Raw genomic sequence first — 27,299 nt, 5'->3', positions numbered from 1 at the left:
TATTTTCATAACATGCTTGACCAAGGGTAACTGAAACCACACATAAGGGGGGACTCACTACTGTACCTGTTGGCCATTTGTATATCTTCTTTTGATAAATGTGTCTATTCAAATCTTTTGCTCATTTTTTAGTTGGATTGTTGTCTTGCTGTTGTTGTTTTGAGTTCCTTTTATATTTTTGGATATTAACCTCTTATGTGTATAGTTTGCAAATATTTTGTCTCATTCTGTAGGTAATCTCTGTTGATTGGCTTCTTGCTTGTCCAGAAGTTTTTATTTGATGTAATTCTGTTAGTCTATTTTTGTTTTTGTAGCCTCTGCTTTTGAGGTTGTATTTTAAAAAATCATTGTCCAGACCAATGTCATGAAGCTTTTCCTCTATATTTTCATCTAGTAGTTTCATAGTTTGGAGTCTTAACCTTTAAGTCTTTAATCCATCTTTAGTTGGTTATTTTATATGATGTGAGATAAGGATCTAATATCATTCTTTTGCATGTGGTTGTATACTTTTCCCAATATATTTATTGAAGAGATTGTCCTGGGATATCATTCCATTTATTTGTGTCTTCAATTTCTTTTGTCGGTGTTTTTGTTTTCCGTGTAAAGATTTTTGAACTCCTTGGTTAAATTTATTCCTAAGTAGTTCACTGTTAGTTTAGAAACACTACTGATTTTTCTGTTGATTTTGTATTCTGCAACTTTATGGAATTTATTAGTTCTGGGTTTTTTTTGGTGGACTGTTAGGGGTTTCCTATATAGTAAGATCATGTCATCTGGGAACAGTTTAACTTTTTTCTTCCTAGTGTGGATGTCTTATATTTCTCTTGCCTAATTGCTCTAAAACTTTGAATGCTATGTTGAAAGAGCGGGCTTCTTTGTCTTGTTCCAGATCTTACAGGAAGAGCCTTAAATTTTTCCTCATTGAGTATGTTATGAGTTGCAGATTTATCATACGTTGCATTTATTGTGTTGAAGTGTTGGGATTTTTTTTTTTTTTTAATCATGAAAAGGCATGGGATTTTATCAGATGCTTTTTCGGCATCCATTGAACTGATCATATGGCTTTTGTTTTTCATTCTGTTAATGTAATGTATCCTGTTTTTTCATTTGCATTTGTATTTGTTCAGCCATCCTTGCATTCCTTGGATGAATCCTACATGATTATAGTGAATGATCTTTTTAATGTGTTATTGAATTCTCTTTGCTATTACAGTAGTCTCTTGTCATTTGTGGGTGATTGGTTCCAGGATCTCTCACGGATATGAAAATCTGCAGCTACTCGAGTCCCTGGTATAAAATGGTATAGTGTTTGCGTATAATCTATGTATATTTTGCTGTATACTTAAATCATCTCGAGATGATTTGACCTCCTTGACCTACTTATAATGCCTTATACAATGTAAATGTGATGTAAATAGTTATATTGTATTCTTTAGGGAATAATGACAGGAAAAAAGTCTGTATGTGTCCAGGACAAATGTAATTTTTTTTCTGAGTATTTTCAATCTGTGGTTGGTTGAATCCATGGATGCGGAAACCACAGATAGAGAAGGCCAACTATATTTTGTTGAGGGTTTTTGTATCTGTGTTCATCAGGGATATTGGCCTGTAGTTTTCTTTTTTTGTTTTATCCTCATCTGGTTTTGGTACCAGGGTAATGCTGGCCTCAAAAATGAATTTGGATGTATTTCCTCCTCTTCAGTTTTTTGGAAGAGTTTGAGAAGAATTGACATTAGTTCGTCTTGAAATGTTTGGTAGAATTCAGCAGTGAAGCAAGCCATCAATCAGTTCCTGGGCTTTTCTTTGATAGAAGACTTCTTATTACTGATTTAGTCTCACTCATTGTTAGTCTCTTCAGGTTTTCTATTCATAATTCAATCTTGGTAGGTTGTATGTGTCAAGGAATTTATCCATTTCTTCTGAGTTATCCAATTTGTTCGTGTATAATTGTTCACAATAGTTTTTTATGATCTGTATATCTGCAGTATCAGTTGTCATATCTACTTTTTCATTTCTGATTTTGTCTCCTCTTTTTTCTTAGTCTAGCTAAAGGGTTATGAATTTTTAAAACCTTTTCATAAACAACTCTTCATTTTATTAATATTTTCTATTTTTATAGTCTCTGTTTCATTTATTTCTGCTCTAATCTTTCATTTATTTCTAATCTAATCTTAATTTCCATCTGGGTTTTGCCATGTTGCCCAGGCTGGTCTTGAACTGAAAGTGGTGTGTTGATGTTCCCTACAATTATTGTATTATAGTCTATCCCTTCAAATCTATTAATATTTGCCTTATGTATTTGAGTGTGTGCATATATATGTATATATAGTTGTTATACTGTCATGCTGAATTGACCCCTTTATTATTTTATAATGACTTTGTTTCTTCTAATAGTTTTTGACTTACAGTTTATTTTATCTGATATAAGTATAGCTATGCCTGCTTTCTTTTGGTTTTCCATTCACATGAAATACCTTTTTCCATCCCTTCACCTTCAGTCTGTGTGACCCTACTGGTGAAGTGAGTCTCTTGCAGGCAGCATATACTTGGATCTTTTTTCTTTGTCATTTTTCTTTTCTATTTATATTCAAGGTTATTATTGGAATACAGTTGCTTGGTTAGATACAGATTGGCTAATATCTTACAGAGCAACGACATTGTAACCTTTTGGGTTATTTTTCTAGCAGACTGAGATAGTTGGCATCTCTACTGGACAGAAATCTACATTTGAATGCATAGCTTCACAGTCTAGACCCTAACCAATAATGAATAATGTGTTAGGCAAAGGTATATTTCCTAGAGAATTAAATAATCTTTGAGTAGGCCTAAGAGAGTACTCCCTTATATTTGAAAGGCCATTCTTTTCTCTTATTTATAAGTATTTGATAATTTTATTTAACTTTATTCAAACTACTAAAATGAAACTCCCTTCCCCCCTTTTTGGCCATTCTTTCCCTTTTAAACAATGTTAACCACATCACTGATAACTAGGCTGGATGTCAGCCTGTGTTCCTGAACCTCCTAATTCCTGTTCTGACATGTTCTTGTTAGACATTTATTGATTAGTTCAGGGTTTCTCAGCAGTGGCACTGTTGACATTTTGGGCAGATTGTTGTTGTGGGGGCTGTACTGTGCATTGTAGGATATTTAGTAGCTTTCTGGCCTCTACCCTCTAGTTGCCAGGAGCATCCTCTTGGTTGTGACAACCAGCAATGTCTCTTGGCATTGTCAAATGCCCCCAGGAAGGGCAAAATCTTACCTAGTTGAGAACCATAGTTAAATGACCAAGGCCAGTCTCCACTTTTAATATAATACATTTACAATCTAATAGAGCTGTGATAAATGCTATAGTTTAAATAATAAGATACTGTTATGTATAGAAAGCAGAGATTAATACACTTTGGATTTCTTAGAAGGTACTTTTGGATTAGGGTGGAAGGAAGAAAGTTTAAACTAGGTTATAGAAATAAGCACGTTAAAGTCTAGACTGCAGGGACTTTGAATTTTGTTCTCAGAATCTTGAACATTAATCCTACACGATGAAGAGCTTTAGAAAGTTTTTGAGCAAGGAAGTGAAATTGGTATGTTTTCAGAACTTTGGTACTGTAACAGAGGAGTGGAGTGTGGTAAAACTGACAGTAGGAAGAAGAGTTTAGAATTAGTTGCCATGATCACAAGACTCAGTGCCTATGTCACTGAAAGGGAACTTGGGCCAAGGATGGAGTGGAGGAGAGCTGTGAGCTCTGATTCAGAACTGTTAAGTTTGAGGTACGTGTGGGATAACCAGGCGGAAGTGCTCATGGAGTAGTCTTGCAGCCTAAAAAAACGTTAATAGTTGCTTCTTCTTTGAGAAAACATCAAATGGCGGGTGACACCAGTGTAGCTAGGGCTGGTGAGGGGGCAGGGGGTGTAGGAGTGCGACCCAGAGCCCCTGGGGGTCCTGGGATGAGGAACTGCAGAGGCTTCAGCATTGGCATCTGGGGCTAGGGCCCCAGCCAAGGACAAGAAATATATGCCCATTACCAAGCTGGGCCACCTGGTCAAGAGCATGAAGATCAAGTCCCTGGAGGAAATCCATCTCTTCTCCCTGCCCATCAAGGAGTCTAAGATCATTGACTTTTAACTGGGGGCTCTCTCAAGGATGAGGTTTTGAAGATTATGCCAGTGCAGAAGCACACGTGCATCGGCCAGCACATCAGGTTCAAGGCATTTGTTGCCTTCAGGGACTAGAACGGCCACATCTAGTGTGGGTGTTAAGTGTTCCAAGGAGATGCCATCCGAGGGGCCATCATCCTGGCCAAGCTTTCCATTGTTCCCATGCACAGAGGTTACTGGGGTAACAAGATTGGCAAGCCCCACACCATCCCTTGCAAGGTGACAGGCCACTGCAGCTCTGTGCTGGTGCGCCTCATCCCTGCGCCCAGGGGCACTGGTGTCATCTCAGCCCCGGTACCCAAGAAGCTGCTGCTGATGGCTGGTATTGATGATTGCTACACCTCAGCCAGGAGCTGCACTGCCACCCTGGGCAACTTTGGCAAGACCACCTTTGATTCCATCTCTAAGACCTACAGCTGCCTGACCCCCGACCTCTGGAAGAAGACTGTGTTCACCAAGTCTCCCTATGAGGAATTCACTGACCACCTCGTCAAGACCCACACCAGAGTCTCCACACAAAGGACCCAGGCTGCAGCTGTGGCTGCAACATGGGGGTTTTATACAAGAAAAATAAAGTGAATTATGCCTGTTAAGAAATGTTAGAGGTTAGAGGTGGAGATTTGGAGTTATCACCAGAACAGTAAAATTTAGGATTGCAGCTTGAAGAGTCTATGGAAGTATAGTTGAGGGAGAGGACCAAGAGAGAATTTTGGGAAATTTAAGGAGCAATAGAGAAAGAAAGCCAAAAAACAAAAAACAAAAAAAAACTGGGGGCACTAGTCAAAGGTACGAAGTATCTCAGAAGAGTGGAGAGGAAAGAACTTGTCATGGGGAAGTTGGTCATGTTACATACAGTCCAAGCAGAATGAATACAAAGGAGGAGACTTGGGGCTTGGCATTAGTCATCATTGTTGGCATTCAAGAAAGTGGTTTTGGTTTGAATGGGGGCAGATGAGGAAGGCAAGGGATTGCCAGTGAAATGGGGCTTGGGCTACCTTTTTCAAAAAGTATGAAGCCAGGCCTAGTGGCTTACATCTTTAATCATAGCACTTTGGGAGGCTGAGGCAGGAGGATTGCTTGAGGCCAGGAGTTTGAGGCTGCAGTGAGCTGTGATCACACCTCTGCACTCTAACCTGGGCAGCAGAGCAAAACCCTGTCTCTAAAATAAAAGTGTGAAGATGAAAGGACAGAAATGGAGTAGTTCCACGCATCAGCAGTGGATTTGAAGGAAGCTTTCTGTAGGATGTGGGAAATCCAAGCATGTTTGTAGGCAGAGGGGCAGCAGTGGGTAAACAGAGAAGTGATGAAGCCTGAGATAAGGCAGAATGCAAAGACATGCCTTTGAAAAAGCAGGAGGGAGAGGAAGTCATGAAAGGTAGAATTTTTAGATGAAGTGGAGGAGAAGTCAAAGAGATTCACACATACTGACTTCTGGGCTCTGATCAAATATACTTTTTATTAAGAATGAGAAGAATGACAACAGACATGAGATTTGGGAACTTGAAGAGGTTCTTTGGATAAGAGTGAAGAAAAAATCAGGAGAGCTGAAAGTTTTTGAAGCTGTCAAATTGTGGAGATTTACAGATGTAGTAGGGATAGCGTCTAGAGTACACAGTATGGCAGCTGGTCCTGTCTCTAGGAGTACACTCAGAGTGACCATGCAGGGAAGTCGTTTCCTATGGGGCAGATAAGCACCCTTCCGGGAATGAACTTCATAGACATTTTAGAGATGAGGTTAAAGAAAAAGATGGAACAGACAGCAAATGTTGAAATTACCTTGGGGAAAAATGGCTAATAAAGGCATTATTAATTTGATAGCAATCTTCCTAATATAGATGGCTAGATAGAGACCTAAAATAGACCTGTTATAGACTTACAGATTAAAAGTTTGTTTTTTTCTGAGGCTTTTGTGGTACTTCTAATTCATGTTTATGCTGTAGGACTCACGTTAATGTCTGAAAGTCATATTCTCCTTTTCTCTTAGAGATAATACAGAACACCTCTTATGAAAGAGTCTCCTAAAAAAAAAAAAATAGCATACTAAAATGTGCATCCAGCATTGAGAACTACTGGTCTGAACCATTTTAGAAATCCCTCCTTAATATTTTGAGTTTCCTTGCCTGTGTAGTTTCTCTTTTCCCAGTGACTTGTGGTTGACTTGAACATCTTATGTTGTGTCATGGTGGAGTGATGCTCCTCACAGCTGGCAAGTATGTCATACCTACCCCCATGGTAGCTGGTCTTGGGCTGCTGTGGTTTTTAACCATTGTGTCTGCCTTGAATTTGTTTTTCACTCTGTTTGTCCATTGTCATTTGCTCTTGTATGCTCTTCAGGTAGCACCCAGTGCTGCCCCTTCTACACTTAGAGTCAGCTGCTTCTGAGAATATGCAGCCTGGGTGAAGCTGGCCGAGCCCCTTTACTGTATGCCAATACTAAAAAGTACAAGATGCTGAGTAGTGGTGTGAAGAAACATTTCCCCAGGTCAAACCTGCATACTCTTGAGCCCCTGCTTTGGTCGTTTCTGGTTTTAGCTGTGTTTTGAATGGTAGAAGTTGCCGGGAACTCCTCTCTGGATTTATGAAATGTTATGATAGAGTTGAGAAAAACTGAGTTTATAAAAGGTAGAATAATACAAATTCCATGTGCCACATAAAAGAAAGTTAACTTATATATCATGTATATCGTGCCCCTCCCCCCTTTTTTTAAAAAGCCTGAGTAAAGTAAAACAGAATAAGAACATTGTAGGATGGGGGAGATATTTTTAACTAACATTAAAAATGTCCAAATACCAAGTACAGCCAATTCAAATGATGGATATTTGGACTGCATTATCTTTCTTATGAGTGTAAGTAGTGGCCAAACATCTCAAACTTAGTAATGCTGTATACTTTATTGTTCACTTCTGAACTCGAATATAATAATCCGTTGTTGCTACTCAGTACTTCAGAAGAATAAGTTGTTATTGAAATCTGAATCTTAGGGGATAATTGTTTTGGGGACACCAAAAAAAAATGGGTTTGTGCGTGTGAAGCAGTCATAAGCATTTTGCACAGCTCTTTCCCAAAACTATGCAGTTCATCTTGTAATACTAGTTTTGGTTATATGAGGAATACTGTCAGACAACTCTGTCTGTGGTGAGCCTTTCTCTGCCAGTCTTGCCAGTGCTTCCACACTTCCAGCACAGGAGACCCAGGAGCTCTCCTCTGGCCCTCTGTGATGCTTTCAGAGGATCTGACTCTTACTTAATTTTGTAACCCAAACAATGTCTGAACATATTCCCCTGAATATCACTTTCTGTGAAAGGATTGTTGTATATGCTATGAGAAATCAATGGATTTGTTGGTAAATAATACCTCAGATTGAGTATTTTCTAGTACGAAATTTCTGTAAATTCAAATATATAATACTGACTTACATTGATTAAAATGTCAGGAGTTTTGTGATTGTCATTTAAAAAATGACAAAAAATTAAGGTTGTTCACTGGTCTTTTTGCAGTTACTTATCTGTCTCAACATCCAGTTTAATTTTATGTTTTATTTTGGTTGTATAGTATGGAGAACATTTGAAGTCATACAATTAGTTATAGATTTAACATTTTCAAGCAGCTATTCTTGCATAATAATATTCAATTAAACTAATCCAGAAAAGTAACAGGGAGGTAATAGAAAATGTTTGTTTTGTGGATGAATTACTCAATATTTCATAACTGCTGACATTCTTTATCTCAAATGTCAGATAAGAAACAAGCAAAACTTAAAATTAGGGCCAAAACTATCAGTGACACATCATAGCATGTTATGCATCCACTTGAAATTTTTTTTATTAAAAGTAGAAGGTGGGAAGTGTACCAAAATAATATATACACATGGTTTAAAACAGAAAATCAAGTAGTACTAAAAGATTTATGTGTACAGCAACAGTTCCTTGCTTCTAACCCTCCCTAACTTCCTAGAGGCAACTATTTTTTACTGTTTCTAGCTGTTTGTTCTGATGGTTACCTAAAGAATTATAAATAATAAGCAGTTGACCCTTGAACAACATGGGTTTGAACTGCACTGGTCTGCTTATATGCAGATTTTTTTCCATCTCTGAAATAGCAAGACCAATCCCCCCTCCTCCTCAACTTATTCAAAGTGAAGGTAAGGATGAAGGCCTTCATGAAGATCCACTTCCACTTAATGAATAGTAAACATATTTTCTCTTCCTTATGAATTTCTTAATGATATTTTCTTTTCTTTAGCTTACTTTATTATGAATACAGTATATAATACATTCAACATACAAAATTATATTAATTGACTTTCTGTTATTGGTGAGGCCTCTAATCAACAGTAAGCTATTTGTAGTTAATTTTGAGGGAGTCGAAAAGTTATATGTGAATTTTCAATTGTGTTGGGGGAGTGTCAGTAGCCCTTATCTGTATTGTTCGGGGGTCAACTATACTGCTGGGTTTTGTTTGATTGTTTGTTTTTTGTTTTGAGACAAAGTCTCACTCTGTTACCCCAGGCTGGAGTTCAGTTGCATGATCTCAGCTCACTGCAACCTCCACCTCCCAGGTTCAAGTGATTCTCCTGCCTCAGCCTCCTGAGTAGCTGGGATTACAGTTGTGTGCCACCATGCCCGACTAATTTTTGTATTTTTTAGTAGAGATGGGGTTTCACCATGTTGCCAGGCTGGTCTTGAACTCCTGACCTCAAACAATCCACCTGCCTTGGCCTCCCAAAGTGCTGGGATTATAGGTGTGAGCCACTGCACCCAGGCTGCAGTGCTATTTCTTATCAATTGTAGGCATTATTCACTTTCTTTAAGATAAATGAGACAAAAACTATCCCAGTTTTTCCAATGTAGTTATGTTTTTTAGTTACCCAGTGCAGAGCCAAGTACTGTATTACATTTAGTACAGTGCAGAGCCAAGTACTGTACTACATTTGGTACAGTGCAGAGCCAAGTACTGTACTACATTTAGTACAGTGCAGAGCCAAGTACTGTACTACATTTGTGGGGTTTTTTTTGGTACAACGTTTAATTTTTTCCTGAATTTTCTTTTTTCTCTTTTTTTTTTTTTTTTTTTTTGAGACAGGGTCTTACTCTGTTGCCCAGGCTAGAGTGCAGTGGCACCATCTTGGGTCACTGCAGCCTGTACCAGGGCTCAGGCAGTCCTCCCACCTCAGCTTCCTGAGTAGCTGCTACTACAGACATGCACCACCATGCTCGGCTAATTTTTTAACTTTTTGTATTGCCCAGGCTGGCCTCAAACTCCTGAGCTCAAGTGATTCTCCCACCTCAGCCTCCCAAAGTGCTGGAATTATGGATGTGAGCCACCACGCCCAAGCCTTTCCTGGAATTTGTATCTGCCCTGTTTTCATCCACTTGTGAAATGTGTTTTATATATACCCTTAATACTTTATAAGTATTTATTTATATCTCTATTTAGCGTTCTTTTGAGGAGAACACCTCTAAAATCCTCTTCCCTCCTCCAATCCACTGGTTCCTCAGCTTGTCTGCTGCATAGCTATGACGTTTGGACTTCTAGTCGCCACTCTTGGATTGTATAACTAATTATTTCATCTCCCTTATTTTGGTGAATTTCACTGTCAGATATCTGTTTGCTAAGAATCCATAGGAATAATTTTATGGGTCTTTATTCTATATTGTATTTGATATGTAATGTGGATAGGTATAGAATCATAGATTGAAAATCATCTTCCCTTAGAATTTTGGATACATTACTGCCTGCCCGTCCCCCCTCCCCCGTCATCCAGAATTGCTTTTGATAATTTGTGACATTCTTACTGTCATTCTTTTGTATGTGCTGTTCCCACCCTGCTCCCAGGACTTTTCTTGTGGGACTTTTGAAAGTAATCATGCCTAGGTATTTTGTTTTCCCTTTCAAGATGTTTCTGTCCTTTCGTTCCAAGAAAGTTGTAATTGTTCCACTAATTATGCTTGGGTTCTTATGTATTTTATTTATTTATTTAGAGACAGGGTCTCACCCTATCACCTTGGCTGGAGTGCAGTGGTGCAAACATGGCTCACTGCAGCCTCGACTTCCTGGGCTCAAGTGACCCACTCACCTCAGTCTCCCGAGTGGCTGGGACTACAGGCACATGCCACCATGACTGGCTAATTTTTGTGTTTTTTATAGAGATAGGGTTTCTCCATGTTGCCCAGGCTGGTCTCAAACTCCGGGCCTCAAGTGATCCACCCACCTCAGCCTCCAAAAGTGATGGGATTAGAGGCTCGTGACCTCACCCAGCCTTCTTGTGTATTCTGGTTCTGGGAAATGATTTTATGTTACCTCTGTATTAATTGCCATTCTCTTTTTGAAATGCTAGTTATTTGGATTTGGGATATCCTAGGTGGACCTTTAAGACCTCTTTTCTTATTTTTCCCATTTCTTTGTTTTCATGGTACTTTTAGAAAGGTTTCTTCCCCTTTGTCTTTCAGTTTTTCTATTGATTCTTATTTTGGCCATCATGTTCTTAATTTGCCCACATTTCTATTCTGATTTCTTTCCTTTTCCTCTTCTTTTTCTTCCTTCCTTTCCCTTCTTTTAGCATCCTGATTCCTGTTCTGTGGGTTCAGTCTCATCTTACATCTGTTTGAAACCACTTACTAAAATTTTGTGAAGGTTTTCTTTTGTGCCCTGCATTACCTAGTTTCCTGCAGTTCTCCATGTGATCTGCTTAATTGGTTTCCATCTTTTGTATTCAGGCCTTTGTTGCAGTGTGGGTGCTTTTGATGTTTGACACTAAATCTGAAATGGAAGCTCTGTATCTGGGCAGAATCTGTCAATAGGTGGGCTCTATCTTGGGTCAGATACAGCAGTAGCCCCTTTTGAGGGAGCATTTGTTTTGAGGGTCTTTCATCTGGAGAATAAATCTCTCCTCTTCAGCTTGGCTAGTTGTTGCTGGTGGCCCACTGAGGAGATATGATCAACTTTTCCTTATTCAAGTGGCTGCACAGTAATCTCAATAGTATTTGACCCATGTGAATTCATCTATTCACTTACTCATGTTGGATGGGCAGCATCACTTACATTAACAGGCAAGAAGTTTCCAGTTCTGGATAAGATAGAGTAAGCTGGCCAGGCACAATGGCTCACGCCTTTAATACCGGCACTTTGGGAGGCCGAGGCAGAAGGATCCCTTGAAACCAGGAGTTCTAGACCAGCCTGGCTAACATGGTGAAACCCTGTCTCTACTAAAAATAGAAAAATTAGCCACGTGAGGTGGCACACACCTGTAATCCCAGCTACTCGGGAGGCCAAGACAGGAGAATCACTTGAACCCCGTGCCACTGCACTCCAGGCTGGGTGACAGAGTGAGACTCTTGTCTCAAAAAAAGTTTAGCAAGATTGCTGAATATTAAATCAATTTAAAAAAAAAAGAGTAAGCATATTCCACCCTGTCAGTCCTACTGAATACAGCAGTAAAACCCAGGCAGAATGCATACAGCAACTGTTTGAGGACCCTGAAAAATAAATAATAGCAGGCAGATTTAGAACATAGACCAGAATTTAAAGTACCACCAGCTGGGCACAGTCGCTTATGCCTGTAATACTTTGGGAGGCCGAAATGGGTGGATCACCTGAGCTCAGGAGTTCCAGACCACCCTGGGCAATATGGTAAAACCCCATCTCTACTAAAATACAAAACATTAGCTGGGCATGGTGCCACGTGCCTGTAGTCCCAGCTACTCAGGAGGCTGTGGCATGAGAATTGGCATGAGTCCCAGAGGCAGAGTTTGCAGTGAGCCGAGATCATGACACTGCACTCCAGCTTGGGCTACAGAGTGAGACTGTCTCAAAAAAGAAAAGAAAAAGTATCACCAAACCAGCAGTGAGTTTACCATTTGTTCCCCTCGTTAATCCTCCAGCATGAACATAACACAGCTCCACCTGGAAGTGGAAATGGGCACCAGGACACACCAGGAAAAGCCTTCTGGTTTCAGCCCAAGGGACAGAAAAGGAAACATCTAAAACTTAGAGTGAGCCCCCCCCCTTTTTTTTTTCTTCTTTGTTCTCATGCATCCCAGCCCCAAGTAATCATGTAGTGGCAATCGAAGCTTGCAGGAGCCAAAATTCCAACGTAGGAGAACCTTTCTCTCTAATTGGAGTTGTGGGCTCCATTGATTTTTCTCTCTGTGTGTCCTGGCTGGATCCAAGCACAGTTGCAGAGGTACAAGGCAGTGGGTTAATCAAAAGCCCCATCTTTCTGGGTGGAGGACCAAAGGGAGAGCCCCAGGAAACCAGAAAGCACCAGGTAGATGGCAGGGAGGGAGGAGTTCAGGAAAGTGAGCCATGAAGTTGTTCATGATCCCCTTGGCTCATCCCCAAGGTACACGTGCATGGATCTGTTCCTAATCAGCATAAGAAAGGCTTTTGAGAATTGAATTAACAAAAAGACCACCATCCAAGTCCCAGAATGGCTACACAGTGGCATACATGTGGGATAGATATATAGTATTGCAGGCCAGGCATGGTGGCTCATGCCTATAATCCCAGCACTTTGGGAGGCCAAGGCAGATGGATTGCTTGAGCCCAGCAGTGAGTTCAAGGCCAGCCTGGGCAACATGGAGAAACCCTATCTCTATAAAAAATACAAAAATTAGCCAGGTGTGGTGGCATGTGCCTGTGTTCTCAGCTACTTGGGAGGCTGAGGAGGGTGGATCACTTGAACCCACTAGGTTGAGGCTGCAGTGAGCTATGATGGCACCACTGCACTCCAGCCTAGGTGACAGAGCAAGACCCTGTCTCAAAAATAAAAATTAAAAAATAGCATTGCAGGGCTTTGAAAACTGAACTGAATATTGGAACCACAGCTCAGAAGACAGGTTGCAGCTTGCAGCCTGAATCTAATTACGTCAGCTATCTGCTAAAACAAAAGTTTCAGTATTTGTAAGATTTAAACAAGATTGAAGGTTTCAAAACATAATTTTGCATTGTTCAAAATGGATATAATTCAAAATTAGCATATAAAGGAGTAGGAAAATCTCAACTCTTATAGGAAAAGACAGCAGTGCTGAGATGACACAGATGTTGCAATTATTTGACAAAAGACTAAAATATTCAACTGGCAACTGAAAACACTCCACAGGCAATCCCAAATACTCTTAAAACCATTAGAAAAAGTAAGTTTCAGCAAAGAAATAGAAGATAGAGGAACCAAATGGCAAAAGCATGTGATGCTGAAAAAGTATTTGAAGAAATAATTGCTGAAGACATTTCAAGTTTGGCAAAAGATATAAACATGATTCAAGAAGCTCACGGAACACAACCAGAATAAACCCAAAGATTTCCACACCCAGACAATCGAAAGCACACTGCTGAAAACTGAGAACGTAAAAATCATGAAAGCATCCAGAGAAAAGCATACCACATGTGGGGGAACAACAATTCAAATGACTGTGACTTATCAGAAACTGCAAAGGACAGAAGAAAGTGGCACAATATTTTTTAAGTGATGAAAGACAAGAAATGTTAACCCATTTTCTTCTATTCTCAGTTTGCTGGGGAAAAAAAAAATGTTAACTCAGAATTCTCTATCCAGTGAAATTATGCTTCAAGAATGAAAGTGAAATAAAGCATTCTCAGTTGAAGAAAAACTAAAGAGAAATTATTGCCCACAGTCTACACTGAACAGTCTATTCCTTAGGTATTCTCCTAAGGAAAGTTCTTCAGATATAAATGGTAAATATCTGGGTAAATGTAATAGGTTACTTTCTCCTCTTGATTTCTTTAAAATGAGTTTCATACATTGAAAGAAAAATTATAATGTTGTCTGATGGGGTTTCAAATGCGTGTAAATATAATGTATGAGATCACTGTAACCTAACATTGGGAGAGAGGAAAGGAACCAGCAATAAAGAAACTAGTATGCTGGTGTCCTGAAATTTTTACCAGTGGGATTTGAATTTATGGAGGTGACAACACAGGTCAGTGCCAGTGAAAGAATTTACTACTTACATTTCTGAGAGAAGGGAACATGCCATGCCATGCAGGACCACAGGGAAAGAAAGCCTCAGGGCTTGGTCAGGAGGCAGAAGCAGGCCAGAGGAAAGCCTAAGCCAGAGACTTTATTGGGGCTTCTGTGGGAAAGGGGAAGGCAGGGCGAGGTAAACAGTTTAGGATTAGATAGTTTGAGTAATTCTCACAGGTTCTGTAGGGACTGTCTCTGGTTGTCTGGCACCTGGCCTTAGGTTGATTTAGTGCAGGGGAAATATTGGCTTGGTATGTGAGAGTTAAAGAGATGAGAGGGAGCATAGCATTGGGTCAGGCAGTCTGCACCTAAAAGGCATTATCCAGACAAGCTAGGGACCACCCCTAGGAATTAGCTGGCTCTGGAAGGGGCAGCCTCTCTCATGGTCTGAAAGGTCCCCCAAGATGTCAAAACGTCATATGATATAGAAAATAAGAAACATGATTAATATAAGTAATATAGTTTTATGAAATGATAGAATACTGATGATAAGTAGGCTGTGAAAAGAATATTGTAATCAGTGGCATCACCACTTAAAAACTATATGAAGAGATATAGATAAAAATGCAGTAGGTGCTGAGCATGGTGGCCCTCACCTGTAATCCCAGCACTTTGGGAGGCCGAGGTGGGTGGATCAGTTGAGCCCAGAAGTTCGAGACCAGCCTGGCAAACATAGCAAAACCCCATCTCTACTAAAAATACAAAAAATTAACCAGGCATGGTGGTGTGCACCTGTAATCCCAGCTACTCAGGAGGCTGAGGTACAAGAATCGCTTGAACCTGGGAGATGGAGGTTGCAGTGAGCCAAGATCCGTGTGCCACTGCACTCAAGCCTGGGCAACAGAGCAAGACTGTGTCTCACAAAGAAAAAAAATGCAGTAGGTAAATTACTATACTAAGTGTTTGTATAATGCAAAATAAGGCAAGATAGAACAGGAATCAAATATAGGAAGCAAGCAGAAAACAAGTAAAATGGTAGACAGATTTGCCAATAATTACATTAAATGTAAATCGACACTCCAATTAAAAGACAGGCACTGTCAGAGTGGATTAAAAACACATAATGAAATTATCTGGTGTCTTCAAGAAACTGAATTCAAATATTACAGTTAAGTAAAATGTAAAAGGAGGAGGAAAGACATGTGCCATGCAAACATTATTTAAAAGAAAGCTGGAGTGTCAATATTACTATCAGTAGCCTCAGAGCAAAGAAAGTTACCAGAGATTAAGAGAGACACTACATAATGGCAAGAGGGTCAGTTCAAGAAGACATTATGTAACAGTGCTAAATCTTTGTATTCCTATCAGTAGAGCTGCAAAATATGTGAACCAAAAACTGGCAGAACTGAAAGGAGAACTTGATAAATCCACAGTTATAGTTGGAGACTTCAACACCCTTCTCTCAACAGTTGATGGAACCATTAAACAGAAAATAAATGAGGATCTAGAGGAACTCAGCACCACCATCAACCAGCCAGGTTCTAATACATATCTATAAAACATCCCACTCAACAACAGCAGAGTACACATTCTTTATGAGCACCCATAGAACTATCAAGATAGACCTTATCCTGGGCTACAAAACAATGCTCAATAAATTTAAAATAATTGAAATCATACAGTGTTTTGACCACAGAGATCCAACTAAAAATCACCAACAGAAGGATAGCAGGAAATCTTCAAAAATTTAAAAACTAAGTAACACTTCTAAATTTACGAGTCAAAGGGAAATTTTGAAAAATATATTGAACTAAATGAAAATGCAGCATTTCAAAGTTTCAGGATGCCACTAAAGCGGTGCTGAAAGGGAAACTTCTGCCACTTAAATGCTTACATTAGAAAAGAAGAGGCTGGGCCCAGTGGCTCATGCCTGAAATCCCAACACATTGGGAGGCCAAGGTGGGAGGATTGCTGGAGCCCAAGAGTTTGAGACTAACCTTGACAACATAGCAAGACCTTGCCTCTATAATATTAATAAAAGAAAGAAAAGAAAAGTCTTGATAATTTAAGGTTCAAGGAACTAGAAAAAGAAGAGCAGAATAAGCCCAAAGCAAGCAGAAGGAAAATATAATAAAGAGCAGAAATCAATGAAGTTGAAAACACTGACAATAGAGAAAATCAGTGAAATGAAAGCTTGTTCTTTGAAAAGATCAATAAAATCGACAGGTCTGTTAGCAACACTAACAAAGATGAGAGAAGCTGCAAACTACTAATATCAGGAATGAAACCAGGGTGTCTTTGCAGACATCAAAAAGATAAGAAAACTACAAACAACTCTACATACATAAATTTGGCGACTTAGTTGAAATGGACCAATTCCTCAAAAGGCACAAACTGCTATGACTCACTTCATATGAAATAGCTATAAGGCTATTCAAAATTATCTATTAAGGGAATTGAGTTGATAATTTTTGAACCCCTGTAAAAGAAATCTCCAGGCCCAGGTTGTTTCACTGGAGAATTCTACGAAATGTCTAAAAAAGAATGAACATCATTTCTACACAGTCTCTTCCAAGAACTGCAAGAGGAGAAAACACTTTCTAACTCATGTATAGCCTGTATTACCCTGATGGTAAACGCAGACAAAAACAGTACCAAAAAGGAAAACTGTAGACCAGAGTCCGTATAGATTCTTAGCAAAATATTTGCAAATATAATTCAGCAATATGTGAAAGAATTATACACCATAATCATGTAGGGGTTATTCCAGGGATGCAAGGCTGGTTCAGTATTCAGAAGTCAATGTAACCAACCATATTAACAGGCTTAGGAAGAAAAATAATCACAGGATTATATCAATTGATGCAGTAAAGCATTTGACAAATTTCAGCACCCATCCATATTCATGATCCTAGAGAATAGGTAACTTTCTCAATGTGACAAAGCACGTCGGTAAAAACTTTCCCTGTTACATCATTCTTAATGTTGAGAAAGACTGAGTGCTTTTCCCTGTAGATCATTAACAAGGCAAGCATACCCAGTTTCACCACTGCTCCCCAACATAGTGCTGTACTTCTAGCCACTGCAGTAAGGCAAGAAAATAAATGGCATATAAATCAGAAAAGAAGAAATATTTGTAGATGACATAATTGTCTGTGTAGGAATTCCCCAGGAAACTACACATACACACAGATCCTTGAACTTTTAATAGGAATAAGTGAGTTCAGGAAGGTTTCAAGATACATGATTAACATACGGAAATCAATTATATTTGTATATACTAACAATGGACACATAGAAACCAAAATTTAAAGTACAACACTGTACAATCACTCAGAAAAATAAAATTCTTAAAACATGAAATCTAGCAAAATATGTACAGGATTTGTATTCTCAAAACTCAAAAGGCTAATGAAAGAAAGCAAATGAGATCTAAATAAATGGAGAGAAATACCAGGTTCATGGATCAGGAGACTCAGCAGATGTCAGTTATGCTCAGATTCATGTCACTTGCTGACACATAATTGTCAGCACAATTGCTGATAAAATTCCAGCAAGATATTTTGTAGACACAGACAAAATTATTCTAAAATGTGTATGGGAAGACAAAGGAACTGGAATAATTAAAGCAATTTAAAAAATTATAAAGAGGGAGCAAATTATTACCCAATTTTAAGAAATTACAGAGTTACAGTAATCAAAACGGTGTGGTCTTGATGAGGGGATAGATACATAGATTGTGACAGAATAGGGAACTCACAAGTAGCTCCACACAAGTATGGCAAAGTGATTTTTTGACAAAAGTGCAATTCAGTGGTGAAAGAATAGCCTTTTCAAGAAATGGTGCTAGAGCAATGATATACCTATAGGCAAAAATGTGTAGCTCAAACTAACCCTCACACCTTCTTTTAAAATGTACTAAAAATGGATCATAGGTTTAAATGTAAAACTTAGAAGATAACATTGGAGAGGTCTTCAGTACCCCAGGCTTGGTGAAGAATAAAATCTATAAACTGAACTTCCTTAAAATTAAAAACTTGCTGTCACAAAACACCCTGTTAAGAGGATGGGAAGACAAACTACAGACCAGGAGAAAATATCTACAAGCCACATATTTGACAAAAGACTCTTAGAATATATAAAGAGCTCTCAAAACTCAACAGTAAAAAAACAATTAGAAAATAGAAGGATACTAGAGACTGGGAAGGATAGGGAGAGATTTGTTAATAGATACAAAATTACAGCTCCCTGGGGAGAATAAATTCTAGTGTTCTGTATCACTGTAGAATGACTACAGTTAACAATAATATATAGTTTCAAATAGCTAGGAGGATATAGAGTGCTCCCAACACAGAGAAATGCTAAATGTTTGAAATGGATATGCTAATTACCCTGTTCTGATCACTATGCATTATATGTATTGAGACTTCCCTGTGTAACCCATGAATATATACAGTCAGCCGGGCACAGTGTCTCACACCAGCATTCACTTGTTCTATTAGATCTGCATTTAATTTAACAGTCTGATTTTCTTTAGAAAACAGACAAAAAATCATAGGATATAGACTGTTTCAATCAGTAGCAACTAATTATAATCCCAGCAATTTGGGAGGCAGAGGCAGGGAGATCACCTGAGGTCAGGAGTTCAAGACCAGCTTGGCCAACATGGTGAAACCCCATCTCTACTAAAAATACAAAATTAGCCAGGTGTGGTGGCACATGCCTGTAATCCCAGCTACTTGGGAGGCTGAGGCAGAAGAGTCGCTTGAACCTGGGAGATCGCGCCATTCCACTCCAGCCTGGGCGACTAGAACGAAACTCCATCTCAAAAAAAAAAAAAAAAAAAAATATATATATATATATATATATATATACACACACACACACAATCATTATTTATCAATTAAAAATTTTAAAAAAATTTTTTTAGAAATAGGGTCCCGCTCTTTTGCCCAGGCTGGAATGCAGTGACATGATCTCAGCTTACTGCAGCCTCAGTCTCCTGGGCTGAAGCGATCTTCACATCTCAGCCTCCCAAGTAGCTGGAACTACAGGCACACACCACCATTCCCAGCTTATTTTTTGTAGAAATGGGGTTTCACCATATTGCCCAGGCTAAATTACAACTTTTTTTTTTTTAATTTTTTATTTCAATACCAACATCTGAGAACAGCAATACTGTCCAGCATTCACTTGTTCTGTTAGATCTCCATTTAATGTAACAGTCTGGTTTTCTTTAGAAAACAGACAAAAAATCATACAGGATATAGATTGTTTCAACCAGCTGGAAAAAAAATTTTTTATTAATATTATTCTTGCTTCTTAATAAACTTGCTTTTGTTTTGGAAAAAAAAATTAATGTTATTATTTTATACCTTCAAGAAATCTGGAAACCAAGGGTAATAGTAGCAAAAGTCAAGATTTGTTCTGTAGTCAATCACTTGATTTGATTATCTTCTCTCTTGATTATGTCATGGAAGTAATAAATTACTGGTAGCAAGCAAAGATGTCTTTTCATTAGAGATGTAAATAAATCCAGCCTTGGGATTATTCACTGTGTAGCTCAGCAAATCCCTAAGATCACACTGCATAAAATGTTACAAAATACCCACCTTTTAGATTTGGATGCAGATTTTTCAGTTCCTCTAAAGATGATTTAAGCAAGTTATATCTGTTATTTTCAATGTTTTATTTAAAGCATGACATTTTGTTCAAAATTACAAACATGCTTGTGATTTTTATAAAATCAGCCTGACATTTGTAGTTACATGGTAATTTATTATGTGCTATAAGGAACTTTTGTAAATTGACCTAATTTCTTATTTTCTCTTTACAGGAATATATTAAAGGAATCTGTGAACCTGAACTAGAAGAAAGAGAATGTTACCCCAAGGACATGCACTGCATTTTTGTTGGGGCAGAGAGCCTGTTTCTGAAAAGCTTGATTCAGGATACTTGTGCTGACCTCTGCATTCTGGACATTGGCCTTCTTGGCATCAGAGGAAGTGCTGAGGCCGTGGTCATGGCTAGGAGTCACATTCAACAATTTGTAAAGCTCTTTGAAAATAAAGAGAACCTACCCAGCAGTCAGAAAGAATCAGAGGTGAAAAGGGAATTCAAACAATTTGTTGAAGCCCATGCAGACAATTACACAATGGATTTGTTGATTTTGCCCACTTCCTTGAAAAAAGAACTTTTGACACTCACACAAGGTGAGGAGAATCTCTTTGAAACAGGAGATGATGATGTTATTGAAATGAGAGATTCTCAACAAACAGAGTTTACACAGAATGCTGCCACAGGGCTGAATATTTCTAGAGATGAAACTGTTTTGCAGGAAGAGGCAAGAAATAAAGCTGGGACTCCTGTTTCTGAGCTTACAAAACAAATGGACACAGTCCTTTCTAGCTCACCAGATGTGCTTTTTGATCCAATAAATGGTCTAACCCCAGATGAAGAGGCACTTTCCAATGAGAGAATTTGTCAGAAAAGGAGATTTTCTGATTCTGAAGAAAGGCATACGAAGAAGCAGTTTTCTTTGGAAAATGTTCAGGAGGGGGAGATTTTACACGATGCTAAGACATTGGCTGGAAATGTAATAGCTGACCTATCTGATTCTTCTACTGATTCTGAAAATTTAAGTCCGGATATAAAAGAAACTACTGAGGAAATGGAATACAACATCCTCGTAAACTTTTTTAAAACCATGGGCTACTCCCAAGAAATTGTTGAAAAGGTCATTAAGGTGTATGGACCATCTACTGAACCATTATTGCTCTTAGAGGAAATTGAAAAGGAAAATAAAAGATTCCAAGAAGACAGAGAATTTTCAGCTGGTACAGTGTATCCAGAGACCAACAAAACCAAAAATAAAGGTGTTTATAGCAGCACAAATGAGCTTACAACTGATTCCACTCCAAAGAAAACACAGGCTCACACACAGCAAAATATGGTAGAAAAATTTTCTCAGTTACCATTCAAAGTGGAAGCTAAACCATGTACCTCAAACTGCAGAATTAATACTTTCAGAACAGTGCCAATAGAACAGAAACATGAAGTCTGGGGTTCAAACCAGAACTACGTTTGTAACACAGACCCTGAAACTGATGGCCTTTCACCTTCTGTTGCCTCTCCAAGTCCCAAAGAAGTCAATTTTGTTTCAAGGGGAGCTTCAAGTCACCAGCCCAGAGTTGCACTTTTTCCTGAAAATGGTTTACACCAGCAGCCAGAACCCTTGCTTCCAAATAATATGAAATCTGCCTGTGAAAAACGTTTAGGATGTTGTAGTTCTCCTCATTCTAAGCCAAATTGCTCAACCCTTTCTCCACCAATGCCACTGCCCCAGCTGTTACCTTCGGTTACTGATGCAAGGTCGGCAGGACCTTCTGATCATATTGATTCGTCAGTTACTGGGGTTCAAAGGTTTCGAGATACTCTAAAAGTACCCTACAAGCTGGAATTAAAAAATGAACCAGGGAGAACAGATTTGAAACACATTGTTATAGATGGGAGCAATGTTGCAATTACGTAAGTCCATTCTCTGCAGATTATTTTATTTTAAATAGGGCTCTAAATGGTGTCTCAGAATCACATGTATATGGGAACTATACATACATGTTGTATATAGTTGATCTGTAGCCTTAGGGTCGGATGGTGGAGGGGAATGGGAACCAACTGGTTGGAAAGGTTTTGTCAGTCCATCTTCTGGATTCATGAACTTTACTTCACCCTGCTGAACTTAATTGCTAAGGGCAAGAGAGGATAGAAAATTATCTTTTCACGTTGCATTGCTCAGTGATATGTAGTATAGTGACTTTTAAGTCATTAAATTCTTAATACTGTGAGTACCATTATGTTCTAATCTAAATAAGCTTAAAGCAAAAGGATTTTTTTATCTTATTATGCTGGAGTATGCCTGATCTCTACCCAAGAGTGTGCGGTGGTAATAGGTGTGATATAATTCTGTGGATAGAGCAATGGCAATTTCCTTTCAAAAGTAGTCAGTTTGCGCTTCATTGTGGGCCTCTGCTCTTACTAAAAGTTTATAATATTTGTTTTTAGTAAAAGACATCATTTAATGAACCTGTTGTTTCTAGTTAGCCTGTCTTGGAACTCCTCTTAGTTGAAAATCCTCTGATTTGAAACCTGTACACTTGGGTTTCTTTTCTAAGGGGCAGTTTAAGATCGTGGCTAAGGAGAGTGTGAGGGTCAAGAGCCTCCCCACACTGTGGACCAGCTGTTTGATTTGGGGCAGGTCACTTAACTGTTCGGAGTTTCAGTTGCTGCAATCTGTTGCTTCTGACCTGTCCTTAAGGACATCTTTACCATATCGTTTCAACAACTATGTAAAGTCTGCCTTCAGTTTTCAAAACCAGTCACCCCATTGTTAAAAGAAAAACTTAGGGCAAATTACATTTATCAGAGTTGATCTGCATGAACAATGATTTACGAATCTGGCAGCACCCTAAACCAGGAGAGATTCAGAGAGCTTCACCCAGCAATGAGGGCCGGCAGTATTTATAGGCAGAAAAGGGAAGTGCCCTGCAGAAACAGCTTGATTGCCTACGGGTTGGCATTTGCCTTATCCAGGCATCCTGTGATGAGGCATTTGCCTTATGTAGAAGTGGGCTGAACAATTGGCAGCCTGTGATTGGCTGAAGCTTGGCTGCTGTGATTGGCTGAGACTCAGCCATTTTTTTTACAAGAATACTCTTAGGTTGCCATTTGTTCACATACTAAGGTTGCAGGTCACTATGTATGGAGGCATCTTTAGGCCAAATTTAATTTAATTTAACACCATTGATTTTTGAAGAAATATTCAAGGTCTGGCATTTTAAGTAGCCACAATTCAAGAAACAGGGCACCTGGACATGGAATGAAGGAGAAGTTGCCAAATCTTAAAAATACTTTTCTGAATTGCTGAATGTTTGTGTAACTTCTTTTTTAGGAGTTCTGAGAGATCAGTAAATGCCCTGAGTTGTTAAGAATACCTATTAGGATTGAAAAATAAATGTTATTTTTGAAATATATGTTTATAGTATATTTATAATTTTTTGTTTTGTAAATTTTTTAATTAGGATTTTCAAATACACAAGATAAGATAATGAATTCCCATGGGTTCATCACCCACCTTCAACAATTACCAGCTCATGATCAGTCTTGTTTCATCCTAGCCCTTACTTCTTCCTTCCACCCCTATTATTTTGAAGGAAATCTCAGATATATGGTCATAAATATTTTAATATGTATTTTTTAAAATATAAGGATTTTTCTGCTTTTTATTATTTGAATGAATTATCAATGCTGTATTTTGCTGTCAGAAAGAAAATGCCATCATTTCAGATGTTAGTTTGAAGACAGACAGCAAAAATATGCAATGTGCTTATCTTCATTTCCAGATAATACTGTTTATTGTCATTTCACTTTGTTTTTTTTTGGCAGCCCTGTTAGGGGAAACCCAGCAAATGACCCGCAGCTGCATAGCGATATCTAAGCAAAAATGTCACTTCAGTCACCCACACCCCAAGCCCGGAACAAGTTCTTCATTGTTACGATTTCTTGAGCCAACTGGGTGACACAAAATTTAGGTCACAATTGTGAGCAATTCTCATCCTCTTTCACTTTTCTATATGTGGAAGGATTTTCCAAATAGGAAATGCAAGTTAACATAGAATGAGCAGCGATCCTGATGCTTTTTATAAACCTTTTGGGGTAGTTAACAGGCATATTTCTCAGCAGGGTCACTGTTGGAATTTAGAGTGGTGCTGCCTATCCATGACAGGATGTTTTGCAAATCTAGTCCCTCCCACTTTGCTTATAATATCCTTCCCCAGTCGTTGTGACACCTCAAACACACTCCCACGTATTTCCTAATGCCCTGAGTACAGTATCATCTCTTTTGAAAACCACCAATTATTACACTAAGGGAAAGCTGCAAGCTTTCTTTTTTATTTCTTTTTTGGAAAACTGATTGTTTTGGGAGGATTTACATTTTCTTTGGATACACAGATGTCTCTGTTTAACGGCAATACTTTTACAAGAGAATGTGTTACTTTAAGAAGACAGACTTGTACTTAATTTGATGTAAATTGATCTGAAAATATCAGTAATTAAGATTTACCCATATTCTAGGAAGAAACTGCGTAATGGGTATAGAGTTTTATTTTGGAGTGACAAACATTTTGGAACTAGATGTAAGTGGTGGTTGCACAGCATTGCGAACATAGTAAATGCCATTTAATTGATTATTTTAGTCGTGTGAATTTTACGTCAATTTTTTTTGGAAGTTGAAAAAAAAATCAGCCCTTATTTTAAATCAGTCGGTTCAGTGTTAAGTGTGAATTAACTTTGACTAGATTCCATGAAGAAACTGATTTGTGTTTTCTTCTGTTCAATGAACTACCTCTAATACCCATAGTCCCTGACACATAGTAGGAGCTCAGTAAAAACTTATTGATAAATTAAAGGCAAATTAGAATTTTTCTTTTTTTAAGAGGTAAAGTCTCACTATTTTGCCCAGGCTGGACTCGAACTCTTGGGCTCAGGCAATCTTTCCTAGTAGCTGAGGCTATAGGCACGCCTTACCATGCCCAGTTTAGGATTTTTTTAGTGGCTTTTTACTACCCATTTGTAACTTCATGGTTACTATTCCAGTGGCCAGTTTAGATTTTTAACTGAGGCCATATATTTAACGCAACAAATATTTGAGATTTTAAAGCCGAATCACCTATTATTATGTGTCAGGCACTGTATTTTTAAAAATGCAACCTTCACACCAATTGTGAGGCAAAAGTTACAATTTATACAACATGAAGTGGCTTAAAAATGTTTTCCAAGGTTACATAGATAGAGATTTGGGCCCATAATGTCTTTCCCCAGAGCTGCTGTATACCCTTTCTCCTCCAGCAGAAGTTAAGGTTGGAATTTTCAGGCCAACGCATCATTGGATACTTAAGTCTTGAGTTGCATAGCACTGCTGACTAAAGCTCACTGATTTGACCCAAGTAGTTGGGGAAGTACTTATTTGAGTCCTTAAGCAATAGGATCTGTTGGTGTGAGCCCCACCCTAAAGCAGCCTAGGCTCACCCTTCGATGTATTTTTGTAAAGCCTTTGTTCATTTGCCTATCCAGAATGAGGTCTGCAGCCCATACCACCGTGAAAACCTCCACAGTACCCTGTTTAATGCTGCCAATTTTGTATATCTTGTTCTTGCCCCCTTGTCACCATGAATGAGTCAAATGATGAGTAAGTGGAAATTGTTTGTGGTGTATGGCTAGACAGCACAGTAGTGGCCGAGAAACATTTGGGCTCTGTTAGCCTGAAACTTCAGCATGAGAGCCCCTGACATATGGGTTGATAGTTTTCCACATAGATGGGGTTTGCCCCTTCCCTTGCCAAAATTAAGTATTTTAACCATTTTTTTTTCATACTAGTCTTTTCCATATTAGGGTTCCATAAAAAGAAATCGCTTTTTCCTGGGTAACTCAGAAAGAACTTTCCACTGTCCCCACACTGCCCTGTCTGGTGCTATGGCTGCCATGAGTTTTTATCAGCTGTGTGTCACCCATCTCTCCTCCACTTTGGACACTTTCCTTTAGTTGCCAGCATTCTATAATATGGCAAACAACTAGATGATATAACCTTTAACCAATTATATGGAAGCAGGCATTTAAATCTCTTGAGGGCCTGCACAGCTGGCCTCCCAGACTTGATAACTGTTCATTCTGCATTTGGAACTGGGAGCCCCAGAGCTTTGGCCTTCCCATAAGTAGCAAGGTGTTATTATATATATACTTTGTCTCTGGGTCAAAATAGACCTTTGGTCTGGGTTTACCCGTCAACATGCTACTCTGGTTTGATTGCAGAGAGGCTAGGAGACAGTGATGAGTAAGCACATGTCTGCCTGCTCAGGGTATAGGACTTGAAGGGTCCTTAATCGACCCTCTGTATTATTTTGAGGACAATAATTTGGCTTCACTTAATTTTTTGTTGTTGTAGTTTTATTTTTTGGGTAAATCTGTATGTTCTCCACCAGAATTTTGAACCTCTATTTTAATTCCATTCCTGAGATTTTTTTAGAGTATCAAAAGTGATATGATCTTATTACTGAGAATAACACTTTGGAATTTAGTTGAGAGCTGATGTTTCTAGAAACTCCATCTGTTCCCCCTCTAGACTTGTAAGAGTCCAGGGCAGCAGAATTCATCGGTCTGCATTTCCTTCCTTGTTACGTAGTGAGCCGGTGGAATGGAACTGGGTACTCCTCCTCTATCCAGTTCCTCCTCTTGCCATCACCAGAAGCTGTTAAGGAAAAGAGGGAGAGTAGGTAGCACACATTTGTATCTGTCAAATAATCAGGGAGCCACCTTAAAAACCTTTTCAGTGCAGTTATCTCAAAGGTTATCCTTTTGAGGACTAAATATACATATTTCTTGGTTTTTCTAAGAACCAGCAGGTTGTTCTGTTGTGGATTTTCAAATTAGGGCTGTGGTTGATGTTAACTGTAGGCGTGTCCCTGCTGTTAAGCAATTAGAGTGATGGATGATTTATTGTTTTTGGAAGATTAAAAAAGGCCCCCTTTAAAGAACCACCCCCAGTCTTTTTTCTAGTTAAAAATGTCACTTGGTTACCTTCTTGCCATATTTGAATGCCTTTATATAAACAAAGCACTCCTGAATTATCAAGATTGGGTGTGTTTATTTACATATATTTTCTGGAGTAAGAGCCTCTGAAATATCTTATTTATGGTTCACTGAAAAAGAAATAGCCTTTAAAAAGAGGAGTCTGTGCGTAGCTCTTGTGACTCTACCCTGTTCCTGCTCTCAAGGAACGCACATGCAGTTGGGGTGACAATCCCACTGTGGGGTCATGGAAAGGGCAGGCGTGAGGAAGCCGGAGTATGATCCATCTCATCCCCCTGGCTGTGCAACCCAGGCAGGCTCCTCTTTCCCTAGTGACTCCTTTCTCTAACAGGCATCTAAATGCTATTCTATCTCTGTGATTCTGGTGCACCATACACGATTGGAACTCAGAAGAGGAAGGAGGTTGAGAGAGGCCCTGTGTCTAGAAATAGCTTCATGGAAGAAGAGGGGCCAGAATTCAGCCCATTCAGTCCTGAGGGCATTTGAAGAAGGAGCAAGGAAAGGTGCAAGAGCATCGCACATATAGAAAGCAACATAAGGAAAGGCTCAGAGACCGGGAGGGGTGAGATAGCAAGACCTG

The 27,299-nt window shown here is 38.9% G+C and overlaps 1 protein-coding gene across 3 annotated transcripts in view; it reads left to right on the top strand.

The window, feature by feature from the left end:
* The window catches only part of N4BP1 (NEDD4 binding protein 1), a 71,440-nt gene that overhangs the window by 27,909 nt on the left and 16,232 nt on the right, over positions 1 to 27,299 (top strand). For all 3 annotated transcript variants that reach the window (XR_010137761.1, XM_024233782.3, XM_063717287.1), the window contains exon 2: positions 19,914 to 21,604. Coding sequence is in view for 2 of the 3 variants with exons in the window: in XM_024233782.3 (XP_024089550.1) it covers positions 19,914 to 21,604 (1,691 nt within the window). In the remaining variant the exon portion in view is untranslated. The remainder of the gene's footprint in view (positions 1 to 19,913; positions 21,605 to 27,299) is intronic.

This window comes from Pongo abelii, chromosome 18 (genome assembly GCF_028885655.2).
Source record: "Pongo abelii isolate AG06213 chromosome 18, NHGRI_mPonAbe1-v2.0_pri, whole genome shotgun sequence".
Lineage (NCBI taxonomy): Eukaryota > Metazoa > Chordata > Mammalia > Primates > Hominidae > Pongo > Pongo abelii.
Note: the sequence above shows the minus strand (reverse complement) of the source record. Positions and strands in the feature narration are given on the sequence as shown.